This window comes from Cryptomeria japonica, chromosome 9 (genome assembly GCF_030272615.1).
Source record: "Cryptomeria japonica chromosome 9, Sugi_1.0, whole genome shotgun sequence".
NCBI lineage: Eukaryota > Viridiplantae > Streptophyta > Pinopsida > Cupressales > Cupressaceae > Cryptomeria > Cryptomeria japonica.
In genome coordinates this window covers 735,755,094-735,771,600 of record NC_081413.1, presented here as the reverse complement: position 1 = coordinate 735,771,600, position 16,507 = coordinate 735,755,094, and the positions used below count along the sequence as shown (strand labels likewise).

The following is a 16,507-nucleotide window of genomic DNA, read 5'->3' as shown; positions in this document are numbered from 1 at the left end:
TGCATCATTCACTCTCTTGTAGTCTTCAATTCTATGCATGCTCAGCTGGGGGTAGCATTCATAACTCTTAAATTGTCCTTGCCCATTCCCGACTTCACCTTTGCATATTAATCCTCTGTATGAAACAAATCGTGCAAGCAGGTACACTAGGTAGGAAGTAATTGCGAATGACTTGGACCGCTCTACATTTCTCAGCTGGAAATCCAGATTGTCACTTATAATCTTGGACCAATTCACTAGTGTTCCTCTAAGACAATCCTGGATGAGGTAGAACATCCATCCATGAAATATTGCTCCTTGCGGCATCCCCATCACTCTGTTGAGTAGGAATATCAAATCACTATATTCCTCCTTAAAATCTATGCACATAAGTGTCTTGGGAGCCTTGGAATGATGAGACCTAGGCTCAATCATCCACTCTTTGTTAATTAAATTCTTACATACACCCATCTTCTTCGTGTATCTGTCTGCATAATCCTCCTTGGTCACATCCTTCATGTTTGTTCCACGTGGAATTCCGAACACCTCAGCAATGGCATCCTCAACAAGGTAGGCGATGACAACGCCTTGAGGGCTCTTAATCATTCTCGTGAGCGGATCATAACATCGTGCACATTCCAGGATCAGCTCACTGCACTATATGGACTGTGGAAACCCAACGGCATGGAAAATGCCACTCTTCATAATATTTGCATATGCTGGGGAAGGAACTTGATCTCTGACTCTGAACATCCGATGTTGCATCTGATTGAAGTCTAGGAAATGCATGTTTGTATCAGCGATCTTCCATCTGGATGAAATCTTAAACTCTGGATAAAATCCAGTCTCCAATGTCTTCAACAGCTCTTTCCTTTCCTTGTATCCTGACTTTGACATCGCACCTGTATGAAGCTCGAAGTTAGACTTAGGAAAATATGCGTAATAAAATTCCTGACTTTCTAAAGATTTAGCTAATTTAGAGCATGGAGTCAGGAAAATAATCCATACACTTGGTAAATTTTAGCAATTAAGTTCAAAGTGTGACAACACTAAGGCATGGAAGCCTTCCATAAAATTCATTTAATACCTCCTTATGCTTATAAAATATGCAAGCAAAGAATGCAAAGGAGTATACCGGATTGATGATGACTAAGGAAAAGGTGTGAAAGATTGTGTTTTCACACAATGAATGTCTGAAGACACCTTCTGTAGTCAACAATGGAGGTCAAAATCTGAAGACAACCTGAAAATCAGACTTTTAAATCATGTTGTAATCTTCGGAAATGTGCATAAAATTGATAAAAAATTAGTTTTATTGATCAAAACAATAATTTTCTGGAATGTAAGTATGGCTGGTAAAAATTAGTTTTCTAAGGACAAGTCTGAAAATTGGATACTTCAGACTTACCAACACCTTGCAAAGTGGTTTAAATCCCTGAAAATGATGAAAAATTGCTAAGGAAACAGCCCCTAGCAAATTCGCCAAAATTGGTTAGGTGGCTGGAAATGAAAATTTCTGAGGATAACCGCCTAACAATGGAGTTTCAGACCTGCAACAACGATAAAATGTTCTAAAAAATGCACAGAAAACTCCATAAAACACCTCCAAATGCTAAATGTTTAAGTTGAAATTGGCTGGGCAATAAAAACTTAAGTCTGAAAATTAATGGCAGCCATTAATGGAGGTCAAAATCTGAAGCAAACCTCAGATCTGAAGCGAATCAGCAAGCTGGAAATGATGGCAGCCACAAAACATGCATGAAAATCATCAAATTATGGCACCAAATCACCTCCCAAGCAAAATCGAAATTTTTCCAAGTCTGGCGCCAAAATGGAAATTTGAAAATTGATGCCAATGGCAACCTTGATTTGCAACAACAAGGATGACAACAATCTGAAAAAAATCACCCAAGTTGGGATTGGATACCCCAAACACAAAAAATTGCCTTCCTTAGCAAAAAATCAAAATTTTTAGAATTCTGAAAAATGTTTTTAATGGCAGCAATTTGCAGTAATGAAGGTCTGAACAACAAGCACAAATGGTGGAGGAAAAATCGCCCAAGTCTCCAATCATGAAATTGCCAAACTTAGCAAAATCGAAAATCTGAAACTGGTCTTTAATGGCAGCCAAGAGGAATAAATCAGCAAGCTGGAAAAAATAGAGGAAAATAAATCCTCAATCCCACGCTTCACAAAAACGCCTTGCTAAAAATTCGCCCAACTTGGAGAAAAATCGCTTTCATGGAGACACCTGGCAGAAATAATAATAAAATAATGCTGAAGTTCCTCTCATATACTTGCTTTCATCTTTCATTTTCACCACACAAGCAATGTGGGATAAAACACTTGTATAAATACTTGCTTGGTGAAACCCTAACTTGCTTCTAGAAGGTTCAAACATTTAATAATTATTGCAAGTTATTAAATTTTGCTTTTAAATTTCAAATAATCATTAATAATTATTTAAAAGCAATTAAATGGGGCTTATTTGTTAAAATATTACAATTTAAATCCAAAATAAAGCCTCCAAGGGAAAATCGCTATCAGTTGGGATTGAAAAATCCCTTCAAAAATCACTTAAGTGTCAAAATTTACCCCATAAGGGAAATTTGACCCATGCTTGGACAAAATCCATGCTCAAATTCATCAAAATGCACATAAAAACCCTCCTAGGGGAAATTCGATGTGAGTTTGGACAAAAATCCAGACAAAAATCCACTCATTTTGCAAAAATCACCCCCCAGGGGAAATTCGATGTGTGTCTGGAAAAAAATCCACACTTAAAACTCACCTAGCTTGGAAAATATCTCCCTGGTGGAAATTCGACCTTAGTCTGGATGAAAATCCGTACTCAAAACTCTTCATAATGTTCCCAGTGGAAAATCGATCCCTGTCTAGATGAAAATCCGGACAAAAATCCTTACAAAAATGCTCAGGGGAAAATCGACCTCTGTCTGGATAAAAATCCGGACAAAAATCCTCACTTAGTCGTCACAAAAATCTTGGTGGAAAATCGACCCAGGCATGGAATTATCCTTGCACTCCAGTCTGCACTCCAGTCCGCACTCCCAGGGGAAATTCGATGGCAGTCTGGATAAATCCTGACACTTAGCCAAATTTTAGCACTTCCAGGGGAAATTCGATGGCAGTATGGATAAACAGTGGGGGAAATTAGTGGCCAGTATGGATTCCAGGGGAAACCCATGTGTACTATGGATTTTGAGTGGGTGAATGGGTTGGGTAGTTTGGAATGTGAGGGGAAAAACACCTCTAGCATGAATTTTGACCCTTTAACCCTTGGAATAAGGATTTCCCTTAGGTTTTTATCATTTTAACCACTCAAAATCACTTAGCGACTTTAAATTTGACTGGACTTATACTAATTTTCCATAAATAGGAGCGAAAGGCTAGGAAAATATTGGAATAAAGTGCGAAACCAACTTAAATAATACCTTAGGAGCGAGAAAACAACTCCAAAAGGTTTTTGAATATCTTGGCACTTTAGAATCACTGATGCGCGTGTTTAAAAACATGTTAACGTTCAAATGGTCAAACACTTAGCAAAACTTAGGATCATTAAAAATATCTTCTTTTGCAACTTGATCCTAACACTTCAAAAACCCTAGACGACACTAGGCATGATCAAAATTCCGAGACTTAGGCACGGGAAACGCAAAATTGCCCACTAAGCAGCCAAAACCCTAACCTAACAACGCAGGAAGTTGGCAAAGAGGGGGTCCCCATTAGCAATGGGGCGATGTGTGAAAAGGTCACAACAGGTACCCCATTCACCAATGAGTCAATCTCCTTTTTATATCATCCATTGTGGGATGAAAAGTCACAACCTTTAACTCGTTGCTTTTTGTAACAACTTTCATAGCTTCTGATTAAGGAATCATTGCCTAACAAATCCCCATCGACCCCCTTAGGAGAATCACCCCATTTTATATTCTAAATTTATCAAGGCTTTAAGGCAGCGATCCTATTTAATAATGCTGTGATTGTGCTTATTATGGCGGGGGCATTACAATCAGCTTTTTACATATGTTATAATTTGTTTGTAGATTATATACTACTATAACTTTTTAAAATTTTTATGCTTTTGGCATAATTTGGCATCCAAGTTATTGTAGATATAAGAAGAAACTTCTCCAGATTATGCATATCAGAATGCCAAATAAGATGTCATTTTGAGAATAAATATTTATAATATATTATTGGGATAGAACTGAAGCATTTTTACAACATCATCACCTTTATTGTCAGACTAGCATACTTCTCTTGAAGATTTCACATTTGCTTGTTTAATATGTTGTCATTAATTTGGACGCTTTATACACCTCTTCATACTAATTTATCAATTTAATGCTCATGTACAGACTATGTGTAATGTCCCCTTCTCAATGATGTGCATTCAGTGGTCCATTGGCCTATTTCGGAGACCTGTAGGCTATTCGGAAAGGAGATTTAGGGTTCCCAACTTTTGTGGAGTTCTGCACGAGCGTTTTAGGGTTTACCAGGAGAGAATTGTTCAGTTTTGTCTATGGTTTCCTTTTGGTTTTTTCATGAGCTCCAGGGTGGCATAACATGCATTGATTCTTTGGTGAAGTGAGAACTTGCTATTTTTAGTAAGTTAGGGTTTGGCTGTTTGGATGATGCAGTCGTACTGAGCTTTCCAAGCTCTTTCTTCGGGTGCGAAGATCACGTTTTTCGGAGGAGTATTCCATGACTTACTATTTTTAGTAAGTGGCAGGTATTAAGCATTTCTAGTTAAATGGTCCTGATCCTGCAGCAGTTCAGTGGTCTTCATTGCTCAACTTCATCTTGGATTTTATTGATAATCAGTATTGGAGTCACAAGTGATTTAATTAAATATTTTTTCCTTATCCTAAGGTTTAATATTTAATTATTTTTATTATTTTTTATTACTGATTAATGACATTGGAAATTGTGCATAACATGATTTCTCCTTACTAGGCGAATTATTTATGTCATGAAGGGGGCGCCAAAATTGAATAAGGAGATTTTATTTTATTTGACAAAGTTTATGCTATGTCAAAAATCGTGGTCCTGGCTGGCTAGACGTGGTTTTGACTTGAAGAATGGTGCCATTCTTGGGTCCACTTTGGTAAATGAAATGCAAATTGGAGAGGTGAATTTGGGAGCATTTACATTTGAATTTCAGACGGAAAAAACTATAAATATAGGTGCTTGGTCTCTCATTCGGTATCTTATGAAATTGCATCATTATGCTGCCAGTTTGGCGATTGAAATCTGAGCTTCGAAGTGTGGCTTCCTAGCTAAGTCTCAGTTTCGTACTTGGAAGATAGTACCTAGCTGTGTTCCTGTAATTCCAGTGCCGTCAATGAGTGTTCTGCAAATTGTGGAGAGTTTTGTGTGGGATTGGAGTGTTTTCTGGTTGTTGGTTGCGAAGTTGCTGAAACCATATCTTGCTTGTACCTCTTGGCCAGGCGATTCTATTTTTCTGGGTATTTTCTCTGTGGATTCCTATGACCTAGGCGATGGCTTTTATAAGTTTTCAGCACTAATCTTTGAGTAATCATTTTTATTTTGCAAATTGTTCTTCCCAGCCTAGGCGTTTTTTCTTGTGTGGGCATTTTGGAAACAAGATGTGGTAAATGGGGTATATGGAGGTCGGTTTTTTGATTGTAATTGGTCATTCTTGATATATTAGCAGTTTGGGAGTGTTTGGGGATGTTAGTTGTCAGTAGTAAGTGAGTTTTATGCATTTTAGTGTGTCTGGGTGTTGCTGGTTGTGCATTTCAGCTTGCTGTTTGTAATGTCCCTTCTTTGTGATGATGCATTCAGTGGTCCATTGGCCTATTCTAGAGATCCGTAGGTTATGTGGAAAGGAGAATTAGAGTTTCCATAATCTATGGAGTTCTGATTGAGCTTGTCAGGGGTAGTCAGGGGGGAATGTTTCAGTCCTGCTTGTGGTTCCCTTCTAGGTTTTTCATGGACTCCAGTGTGGCATAACATGTATTTAACTCTTTGGTGGAATGTGAACTTACTATTTTTAGTAAGTTAGGGTTTGGCTGTTTGGATGGTGCAGTGTTACTAAGCTTGCCAAGCTCTTTCTTTGGGTGCGAAGATCATGATTTTCGGAGTAGTATTTCATGACTTACTATTTTTAGTAAGCGACAGTTTGGGCGTTTCTATTTTTGGCAGTCTTGGATATGGTCGTGATCCAACGCAGTTCAGTGCTCTTTATTGCTCAGCTTCATCTTGGATTTTGTTGATAATCAGTATTGGAGTCATAAGTGATTTAATTAAATATTATTTCCTTATCCTAAGGTTTAATAGTTAATTATTTTATTACTGATTAATGATATTGGGAATTGTGCATAATGTGATTTTCTTCCTAAGTCTGTCTAGGCGAATTATTTGGTGATTGAAGGGGGATGCCAAAAATAAAAGGAGAATTTATTTTATATTCAACAAAGTTTATTTTATGCCAAAATCGTGGTCATCACTCCTAGGCGCGATTTTTGACTAAGGAAGTGGGTGACATACTTGGGTCCACCACTTGAAATGAAATGCAATTTGGAAGAGGTGAATTTGGAGGCAATTTCATTTGAATTCCAGACTTGAAAATCTATATATACAGGTGTTTGGCTCCTCATTTGAGTTCTCATTTGAGCATCCAGAGAAAATATATTGTTATGTTGTCGGAATGACTCCAGACTTCTTCGAGGGTGAAAACCTCCTAGATCTTTCTTTGCAGTTTCGAGTGTGAGACATCATTCCTAGCCGTGGTTCGAATTTGTAAACTGCTTGGTGTTCCTTTGGATTGCAATTGGTGTGTTTTTTGAAGAGTTGTGTGCTGCTGTGTTTTTTGGAGTTGTTGGTGCGTGTTGGCTGGAAGTGTGTTTTGTTCGTAGTTATTTGTGTGTTGGGTGCATTGTTCTGGGTGAAGGCTCGTCAGAAGCGTATTGGAGAGACAATCGTTCTTCTACATTGGCGTGGCAGTTGGTGAACTCTCTAATTTATGATTGCAAATCGAAGTATTCAGCTGTAGCGCCATTTTCTGATTTGCATTGGGTTGCGTGCATCACTCTTGTGGCTTTCAAGTTGCTGTTTTAAGGTATTGGATTGATCGCCTAAGTTATACTATTTATTTGCATTTGGTTTGACGTGATTTCGTTTAGTTTTGGGAAAGTTACGAGCATTTTAGTGGATTTGGGTGTGGCCGGTTCTACATATTATTGACTTTGATTTCAGAACAGCAAGTAGTGATTTTTGTTGTGTGAACTTTGATATTGAATACTTGAAATATGTACTTAACTCTATCTTCTCTTGCATCTCTATTTTTGTATGATTGTTTCAGTAAAACTGATCAATCATTCTTGTTGCATTATATGGTATTTCCCACTGAACAAGTGGAAGAGGATGGCTTAGCTGCCTTCTTGTTTTGTAATTCAGTTTTTTGTTATTTTGTCCTCCCACTGAGAAAGTGGTTGAGTGATATTGTCATCCCGCTGAAATATGCGGTTGAGTGATACTTTTTATGTATAAGTCTTCTCGCTGCACAAGCAATAGAGTGATTTGGTTCTGGTTATGTTCTTGTTCCCTTGGCTGGTTTACCGCCAAGTTCTTGGTCTTCATCCCGCTGAAAAGTGGAAGGGGCTGGCTTGCCGCCCGTTATTGTATTTCAACAAATCAACAGATTATCACTAACGATCCCCTGTTACTGTATGCTCTCACCCTCCAAGTCTGGGCTCTTGGTGATTAGAAAGTGTAGGGTTCTTTCCAGTTGTTTGGATTTCTTTATTCTAACCCTAACGGGTGATTGGGTGTAATTGTGATGTTGCTTTGAAAAACCAAAAAAAAAAAATTAGTGGGAATATTACATTGTCATAAAATTATAGATTTCTAGAACTTGGTGTTTGGGCGTGCCTTTCGTCGGGTGAGCAGGTTAGTTGATTTGGGTGTGATTTGGGGTGACTTGGGTGAGTTTGGAGAGAGAATTGAGCATTTCATAGTTTCTTGAAGCTGCTGGTTTGCGTGTTATTGATCCTAGGATTTCATAATTTCATGTTGAATGATCTTTTGGTTGCTAGTAATTGTTTGAAGATATTTATCAGCATTGGACAACATTTCTTCTCTATTCTATCTCTCTATTTTATATTGTAAGGTTAAGTAGTAGTACTACTAACCATTTCTAGATTGTAAGCATTCCCACTAAAAAGTGGAAGAGGCTGGCTTGCCGCCTATAATTTGATATTTGTTGCTCAGTCCTCCCACTGAATAAGTGGTCAAGTGATAAGTTTTATGTATTGTCCTCTCGCTGAAATATGTGGTAGAGTGATAGCTTTATGTAATGTCCTCCCGCTGAAATACGCTGTAGAGTGATTGAGTTTCAGTTTCTTGTTGTTTCCCTTGGTTGGCTTACCGCCAAGAAGTTTAGTTTCTATCCTGCTGGATAAGCAAAAGGGGCTGGCTTGCCGCCCGTGCATTGTACTTTCAGTTTGGTTATAGTGCTAACGATCCCTGGAACACCGTATGTTCTCACCCTCTTAGATTGGGGTCTCGGTGAACAAAAGGTGGAAGGGTTCCCTTTTAGTTGTTTGGATTATCTCTCTAACCTTAATGGGTTATGGTGTTTTTGCTTTGTAACATTTTTTCTAAAAACAAAATTTTTTTTAAGGGGAATAGTACACTATGTAACCATAAACAAAAAATTTGTTTCAATTTTGCATGTGAGAACTGTTTATTTCAGTGCATTGATTGTTTTCTACTTTCTTCTTCCATAAGATCACATTGTAATTTCCCTTAGGTTGACAGGAAGGGTGCTTTGATACCAATCCCCACTAATCTTTGTAGGCACCAACCCATTAGAGACATCAATCCCCACTACTGAGCACAAACCGCAAGAGACACCAATCTCTTCTATTGAAGTATATATATATATATATATATATATATATATATATATATATATAACCTTAGAATATAGACCATTCACTTGTCATAACGGTAAAATAGTCTCTTTGGATGGAAGCCTCACCAAAATAAAATAGGTTTTAACATTTTTTATCTTGTTATGAAAGATCCTTGTGATGTGTGCATTGAAAATTTTATCAAAAATGCAACGTAGATAAGAAGATACAAAATTAAACCATGTGTGACAACGTATTAACAAAAAACCTAGGATTTGAATATAGATAAAATTAAATCATCATAAATGTAATGTTCCCACTTTGAAATAGAATTTAATAGTAAATGATAATAATAAAATTAAAACATTAAAAATTAAATTAAAATATAAAATAATATAATTAAATATGATTAATTAAAAATTAATTAAGTTAATGAAAAGTCAGAAGACATGAAAGGAAAAGTTGTGACTCCCTCAACAATGAGATATAAAAGGGAGAAGAGAACCTCATTTGAGAGGGGGGATAATTTGGAAATGAGAAGTGCAGATCTAATTTAAATAATAAGTGCAGATCTGATTATGAAAGGCTGTGTCCCTTTCAAAGGGTAGAAATAATGAAGAGTTGCACTCTTTCAAAAGGTGCTAATGGTGAAGGGTTATGTCTCTTGCCAAAGGGCATACATGATGAAGAGGTGTGACCTCTCCCTCGAATTGAGAGATATAAAGGGGAGGAAATCGCTGAGGAAAAATCACATCTGGACTTCAGTCTGAATATACGCTGCTCTAATCACTACCCATTGGTTGACATCCACTGCATACGATTTCCTTAGGTTGGGAATACGCGTCTAGGATCAGTTTACAGGAATTCTGCTGTAATCCTGCCAAGGTACACATAATTTACACAGAAATATATATTTAATGCAAGTCATCCATAATACAACAAAATACAACATCAGTAATTTAATTCATGATTACTAGAATAAACTGTAAAGGGGATGTCAAATATATCAGTGTTTTAATAAAATCGCAAAAATTCAATAATTAATTTCTTATCTGTAACACATGTATGAATCCATAACTATTTATTCTTTATCATACAAACTCTTATCCGTAACTAGCAAATGAACAAGTTAGAACAATTAAACAAGACAAACAAATTGTTAATCCTTAATATGAATGTAGTCAGAAGGTTGTATGAATGAATAGGGAAAGGCTTGTGTAAAACCATCGGGCGTCTATCCCAAGATGGGTAGAGATCAGCGACCCATGTAAGACCTTGAGGGGGTTGTCCCAAAATTAGGCCTGGGCTTGGATCCAAAAACCTTGAGGGAGTCGTGACGCTGAGGTATCAAAGTGTCCTATTCAAGATCATAATCCTTTCCAAACTTACATTGGTAGTAAGGTTTTTAAGTTGAACTCCATTGTGATGTTAATTTCTATTTCTATTTCTATTTGCTTTGAGAATGTTGGAATTATGATGTCTTAAATGGTTAAACTTACTTGGGGACATTACAATAAAGTAGACACAAAATATAAAGTATGAACAGTGAGCGAAGATATAACCTTGGAATATAGACCATTTACTCATCATAACATTAAATTTGAATGGAATCTCAACCAAAATAAGATAATTTAATGTTTTTTATCTTGTTAATTTAAATTGAAAGACTCGTGTTGTGCACATTGAAAATTTTATTCGACAATTTATTCATCTATTTGTATGTTCTGGTTGAATTTTGTGTAAATGCTATTTATATGGCAATGCATTTGTAGTAGTGTTACAGTAAAAAATTGCCTACCTTTTACTCAAATGTAACACTTCTCGACTGCTTGCAAATTTGCAACTATTTGTGCATGTCCCAATGAGCTCTCATTTGTAATTGTGCCCTAAAAATATCGCACAACTTTACTATTCTTAAAATATTTCACCATTTGCAGGTTTTTGAAGGTTTCACACTGAGTTACCAATTTAGGTACGGGTACGGAATTGCAGAGTCGACAATTTTTTTTTTCCTTGGGTACGGGTATGGGTACGTCCGTATATATGTATATGTTCAAACATCAAAATTTAAAAATATAAGCTGTATCAGTGTAGAACTATAAGAAGAGTGATACTCATAAATCCATAATTGCCAATAAATAGAATATTTTGATTCCTCATTCATAATTTGCAAAAAATGAAAACACTCAAAGTCTCAAAATGTCATTACACAAGGCAAATTCAAATTCAAATTGATTTTAATATTCATTTTCTTCAGCAGAAGCATCAAGGTCAATCACAATCAATTGGATTGCCATTACTACTAGCTGTGTCAAGTGTAGAAGCTGGTTCAATTTCATTTTTCAAACTTTTGACAAAATGCCAAATCATTAACAACATAAGGAAAGTGATTTCACAAAACATAAGCAAACAGCTGCTACATATGCATAATGTAAATCAACTGAAATCAATCTCAGTAATACTGATATAAAGTTTACTAACCCCGTGTTCATAGGTATAGCTCACAAATGCAACTGGAATGATATTTAATTGCTTGCTTGCTGGCATATTCTGATAAAAATGATGTCACAAAGTTATGAGAATGAAACTGAGGTTTTAATTTATGAAATTAAGCTTGGGTACGGCGCTTGGTACTTCTTGGGTGCTTGGGTTCTTTGTGGGTCCTTCACAGAAGAACCCACAAAGAACCCAAACACCTAGGAAAAACCCAAGTTATACCCGAACCGTACCCATACCAGGACCCGGGCTAAAACAAAAGAATCTGGTATCTTAGGTTTCACAAGTTGATAGGAGATTGATTAAGGTTTCAGATGCAATTTAAATGTGATTTAAATGCAAAAAAAAGTTGAAAATTGCAATCAATGACTGGGACAGATTCACAAAAAATCAGGTATAATTGGTAATTTTTGGAGATTTTTGCTTCTCAAGGACTTTAAATGTTATATTCATAGATAGTACAAGGCTACAAGCTACATTTACTAAAATGACTGGAACTGACTTATACAAAAGCATTGGACAGATACCATTATGATTTTAGGCTTCATTCTGCTGCTGAATATACCTTAAGTTCATGTATTCTTTGAAAGAAATGATTGCTTTTGGTGTGAATCGTGTCAACATTTCATAAGTATGTTTACAAACAAAAGTCTCTATGGTGTCTAATTGATCGTCATTTGAGTTTCAAGCACATTTCTTCATCAACCAAGACATGTATAACACCAACTATTCTTTTTCATTTTAATTCTTTAAGGTATAGTAGTCAAAATAACAGTTACAAGCCACATTACTAAAATGGCAGTTACAGATTTATACAGACGCATTATACCATTGCTAAATATTGTAAGTTTTGGTTTTGTTCTACTGCAGAATATGCCTTAAGTTCATCAAATGTCTTGTTTAAGTAACATGACTTGTGTAATTGTTTGCAACCGTTTTTATTTTGTTTGATGTTTATACTATCATTCTGGCATTCAATTGGATAATTTGTTTATATATATTGTTTGACAGTTGTAGCTGTAGAAATCCCTTCTTTGGATCATCTGACTACCATCTATTTGCTACACTAAAGAGGGGTCTTCGAACAAGAGTCCAAGTTGCTGCAGATTATTCAGATTCAAAGTCTGATTCACTTAAGTACCAAGGAGAACTAGGCTACCATCCCTTGGAAGCTTTAAATGATTATGAAAATGAGGAGAAAGGAGAGTTGAAGTTGAAAGATGCTGAAATTGCTAGAACAATTCTTGAGGCATGTGCTTCCTTTCTCATTAAAACTTATTAGGATCATGTGAGGTAATTTGTATTTTAAGTAGACAAATGCTTTGCACCAAATCAACTATCTTTTTTTAATAACTTTATATGAAACATGCAGGTTAATCATAAAGCAACGATTATGCTTTCAAACACAACAGATGTTGAACTACAGGATAGCATATTCTGGCCAGAAGTAGAATATGTGACCGATGAGCATGGAGGTCTCAGAAACATGCAACTCTGTATTTGTTCACTCTACATGTTATATTGGCAGGCGAAGAATTTTTCTTCATTCCCTTTTAAACTTCATAAGGGTCTTTTCACTTTTCCAGATCTTAATTGCTTACTTTTGCAGACATATACCTTGAGGTAGATAATGATGAAGATGTTTTGCAGAGCCTTAGTATGAGCAGTATTCCTGTGGTATGGCAATTAAATATCTTTTAACTCCAAAGGATGTTTCTTGAATTTTATAATGGATAATATTATTGATTTATTTTTGCAATATTATTGCTGGTAATATCAGATTGTTTTCATTGGACTGGATGATTTACGACATTTTAATGGACTTGAAACAACAATGCATGGAATTAACAATGAATATGATATTAAAGTAATCAGTGACAGTGATACTGAAATTGAAGACGACTTTGATGAGGTGTGTGTATTGTAATTTGATGAAGTTGTGAGGAATGCATAGCACTGAAAGAAGTCTATGTTTTCAGAAGCATCAACTAACCTTTGGTTGCCATTTTTGATGGTTATTGTAATTGTTTATAGGACTGGATATCCTTTCTTGAAGAGGAGTCACACTTTTCTGAGTCATTAGGAGATTGGGCAAATCTGGAAACCATGCGTTCTGTCCATCCTATATATTTTTCTAGGAAGATGGCAGAGGTAATGGAATCATTATCATTTTGGGCAATTTGATTTTTTATTGATGTTTCTGAAGTTTATGGGCTTTCCTATTGAACTTTGGGCAACTCGTAGAAATAGATTTCCCTGGAAGATATTTGGCAAGAGAAATAATGAATTGAGGTCACATTTCAGACTTTTCCTGTTAGCTAGTGAAAAAGGAATCTAAATTTTATGGAAAGGGCATAGAAGCATTCTATTTGCTTATGACTACAGATGATTTTAAAGTGATTCTTTTTACTATTGTAATTTTTTAATCTTGTCAGGGATATAGCAAGGCACTACTTGGTTTCTTAGTTATGAAGGGATGATATCCTAGGCCAATACACTAGGCCAGCGACACTTTATATTTTTCTTTTTTGTATCTATTGCATGATAGCACAGTTTCATAAATGCGGATGTACATTCCAAAGTTTCAGACAAGCCTTGAAGAAGTCCTTAAGAACTTGACACAATTTTGTGGTGGTTTTGCTAATTATTCCTTAGCAGACAGAGAAGAAACCAGCAATTGCTTGAACTCCATTGCCTCTAAATACTTTAATATTTTCTTCACTACTACTGATTCATTTGTTTTTAAGCTGCGGAAGTATGATTCATCACTGCTATCATTGCATGCCTACCAAACCATCTGGAATATTATTTTGTCCATGTCCAGCTGATGTCCCATGGTCTTTCAATGAATGTTTTGATTAGAAATAGCATCATCTCAAAACAGGATAGACCAATAATGCACCTTGAAACTTTGCATGCTTATTTTCCTATTTTTTACCATCCTATATTTTCACTTATTTTTATGGTTAAACCAATTGATTATTGTTGTTATTTGCATCTCCTATACCCCTGTCCAGTTCTCCTCAACTCTGAACCAGTCAGCCACATGCTTGGTATCTCTAGTTCTTCTCATTTGTTGTTTACATGATCTATGATCTACCTCTCCTACGCAACCTTCTGTATCTTAAGTTTTTTATCTCTATGTTGGCTTTAATGTTTGGCACTTGCTTTCTTGTATTATCTTATCCACTGCATTGGATTGTACCTCCTCTCAATTCTTACCCACTGTATAGCTCCAACTTTTTAATAGTGTTTTGTACTGTAGAACACAATTCTACTACTGAGGGGGGGGGGTGAATCAATAGTAGATAAAATTTTCAGATTCTTAATCAATTAAAGTGTTTTTGATAAACTAATAACTTGAAAATCAAAACTGAAAAGAATGCAACCACATGTATAGACAAGTATAACAAAATACGTGGAAAACCCGGAATGGGAAAAACCACGGTGAGAAGAGCTGCTAGGATCTACTGTCCTAATCCAGCCTCGCAAATCATTAACAACAGAGTTTAGGGCACACACCCACCAAACTCCTTTCTTGAGAGCATCAACTCTAACAAACACAACCTTGTCAATCTGAGCACCAACTCGGCATCCTTGAGGCATCAACTTTAAGGATGTTACACATAAAATGACTTAGTACTGATTTTAAACTTGCAACTTTACACCTTACAACTTTGAAAGTATCCAAGCAAAAGTGCTACAAACTGAACAATGGCACCCTTCAGATATTTTGATGTAACCCAACAATAGCAATCTGCAAAAAAATCCTCACAAACTGTGTTTATCAACAATCTTAAGAGAAACTGTTCATACAAACTCAAAACAACCATCGAAAAGATAAGACATATCACTGTTAATACTGATCTCACAACATCTGAAATCTGTAAGTAAGATGTTTCCAAAATAGTTCTATCAGCTTCAGTTTTTCTGTTCAATACAATCTCACCAAACCATGAAGTGGTCTATTTCTGTTGCATTACTTCTCCAGGTTCTTAATAGTTGATGTCATGAATACTCTTCATATTTCTTATTTTCAGAGATATGCTACAGAAGTCATTACATAGGAACAGTTCTCAACAAAACACTGAAATATTTCTGCATTTCAATTTCTTCAGAATAACCTCTTAATCACCAAACCACATCACACACAACAAATATATATCTTCTCCAGACTACCAATCAGATATGGACAGTTACAAAGAGGTTGTAACCATTTTCAACTAACATTCTTGTTATGCAAACTATTGAACGAATACTCTTCTCATAAACCACTTGCATCAGACTTCCAATGTCTTCTATCGGTTAACAGTTTGAGGAATAGTTATGCAGTTATAAACCGAAGTTAACCAACAACTACTCATTAACTTCTTTTGACAGGTTAACTAAATCCAACCTACTGGACTATTGGTTCAATCTTCAGAGACAATAATAACATGATACACCACAATGTAATGTCCCCTTCTCAGCATGAATCAGTTTAATTGACCGTTAGCCTATTTCGGAGACCTGTAGGCTAGTCGGAAGCAGAAATTAGGGTTTCCTACCTCTGGGAGGATGTTTCTGCAATTTTGAAGGTTGTTGGAATTTGTCAGTTTGGGTTCTGGATTCCTTCTCGGTTTTCAGAAAGCTTCGCAATGAGGGTACATACATAGCAAGTTCTGGAGTTTGATTGACTTACTATTTTTAGTAAGTGGAGGCAGAAGCAGTTGAGTTCTCTACGATGGTATAACATGCAAACTAATCTGAGGACCTTCTTCAGGACTTACTATTTTTAGTAAGTTTGGCAGCTACTCAGAATGTGGTAAAAAACACTTTGGAAACACTTACTATTTTTAGCAGTATGCTATTTATAATAAGTACTATTTTTGGCAAGGATTCTGCAACTCATATCAGTGGCTATTTTTGGCAGTATTTTGGCAGGATCCTGTGTTCACTCAAATGACTATTTTAGTAGTTCAGTTCAGAGCTCCAACTCAGTTGAGTTTTGGTAATTTCTAGCATTTCAGTCCCCGGCTCAATTTGGCAATAATTAGTATTTGAGGTGAAGGTATTTTTATTATATTACTACCTTAGGCATAAGGTTTTAATATTTGATTATTTTATGGATGGACGACTTAGGAAAAAAAAAG

At 36.0% G+C, this 16,507-nt stretch overlaps 1 protein-coding gene across 1 annotated transcript in view; it reads left to right on the top strand.

Moving 5' to 3' along the window:
* LOC131038673 (uncharacterized protein At3g49140) overlaps nt 1-16,507 on the top strand; it is a 260,478-nt gene that overhangs the window by 60,724 nt on the left and 183,247 nt on the right. The window contains exons 3-7 of the mRNA XM_057971181.2: nt 12,387-12,624; nt 12,748-12,850; nt 12,985-13,052; nt 13,156-13,287; nt 13,410-13,526. Coding sequence (XP_057827164.2) covers nt 12,387-12,624; nt 12,748-12,850; nt 12,985-13,052; nt 13,156-13,287; nt 13,410-13,526 — 658 coding nt within the window. The remainder of the gene's footprint in view (nt 1-12,386; nt 12,625-12,747; nt 12,851-12,984; nt 13,053-13,155; nt 13,288-13,409; nt 13,527-16,507) is intronic.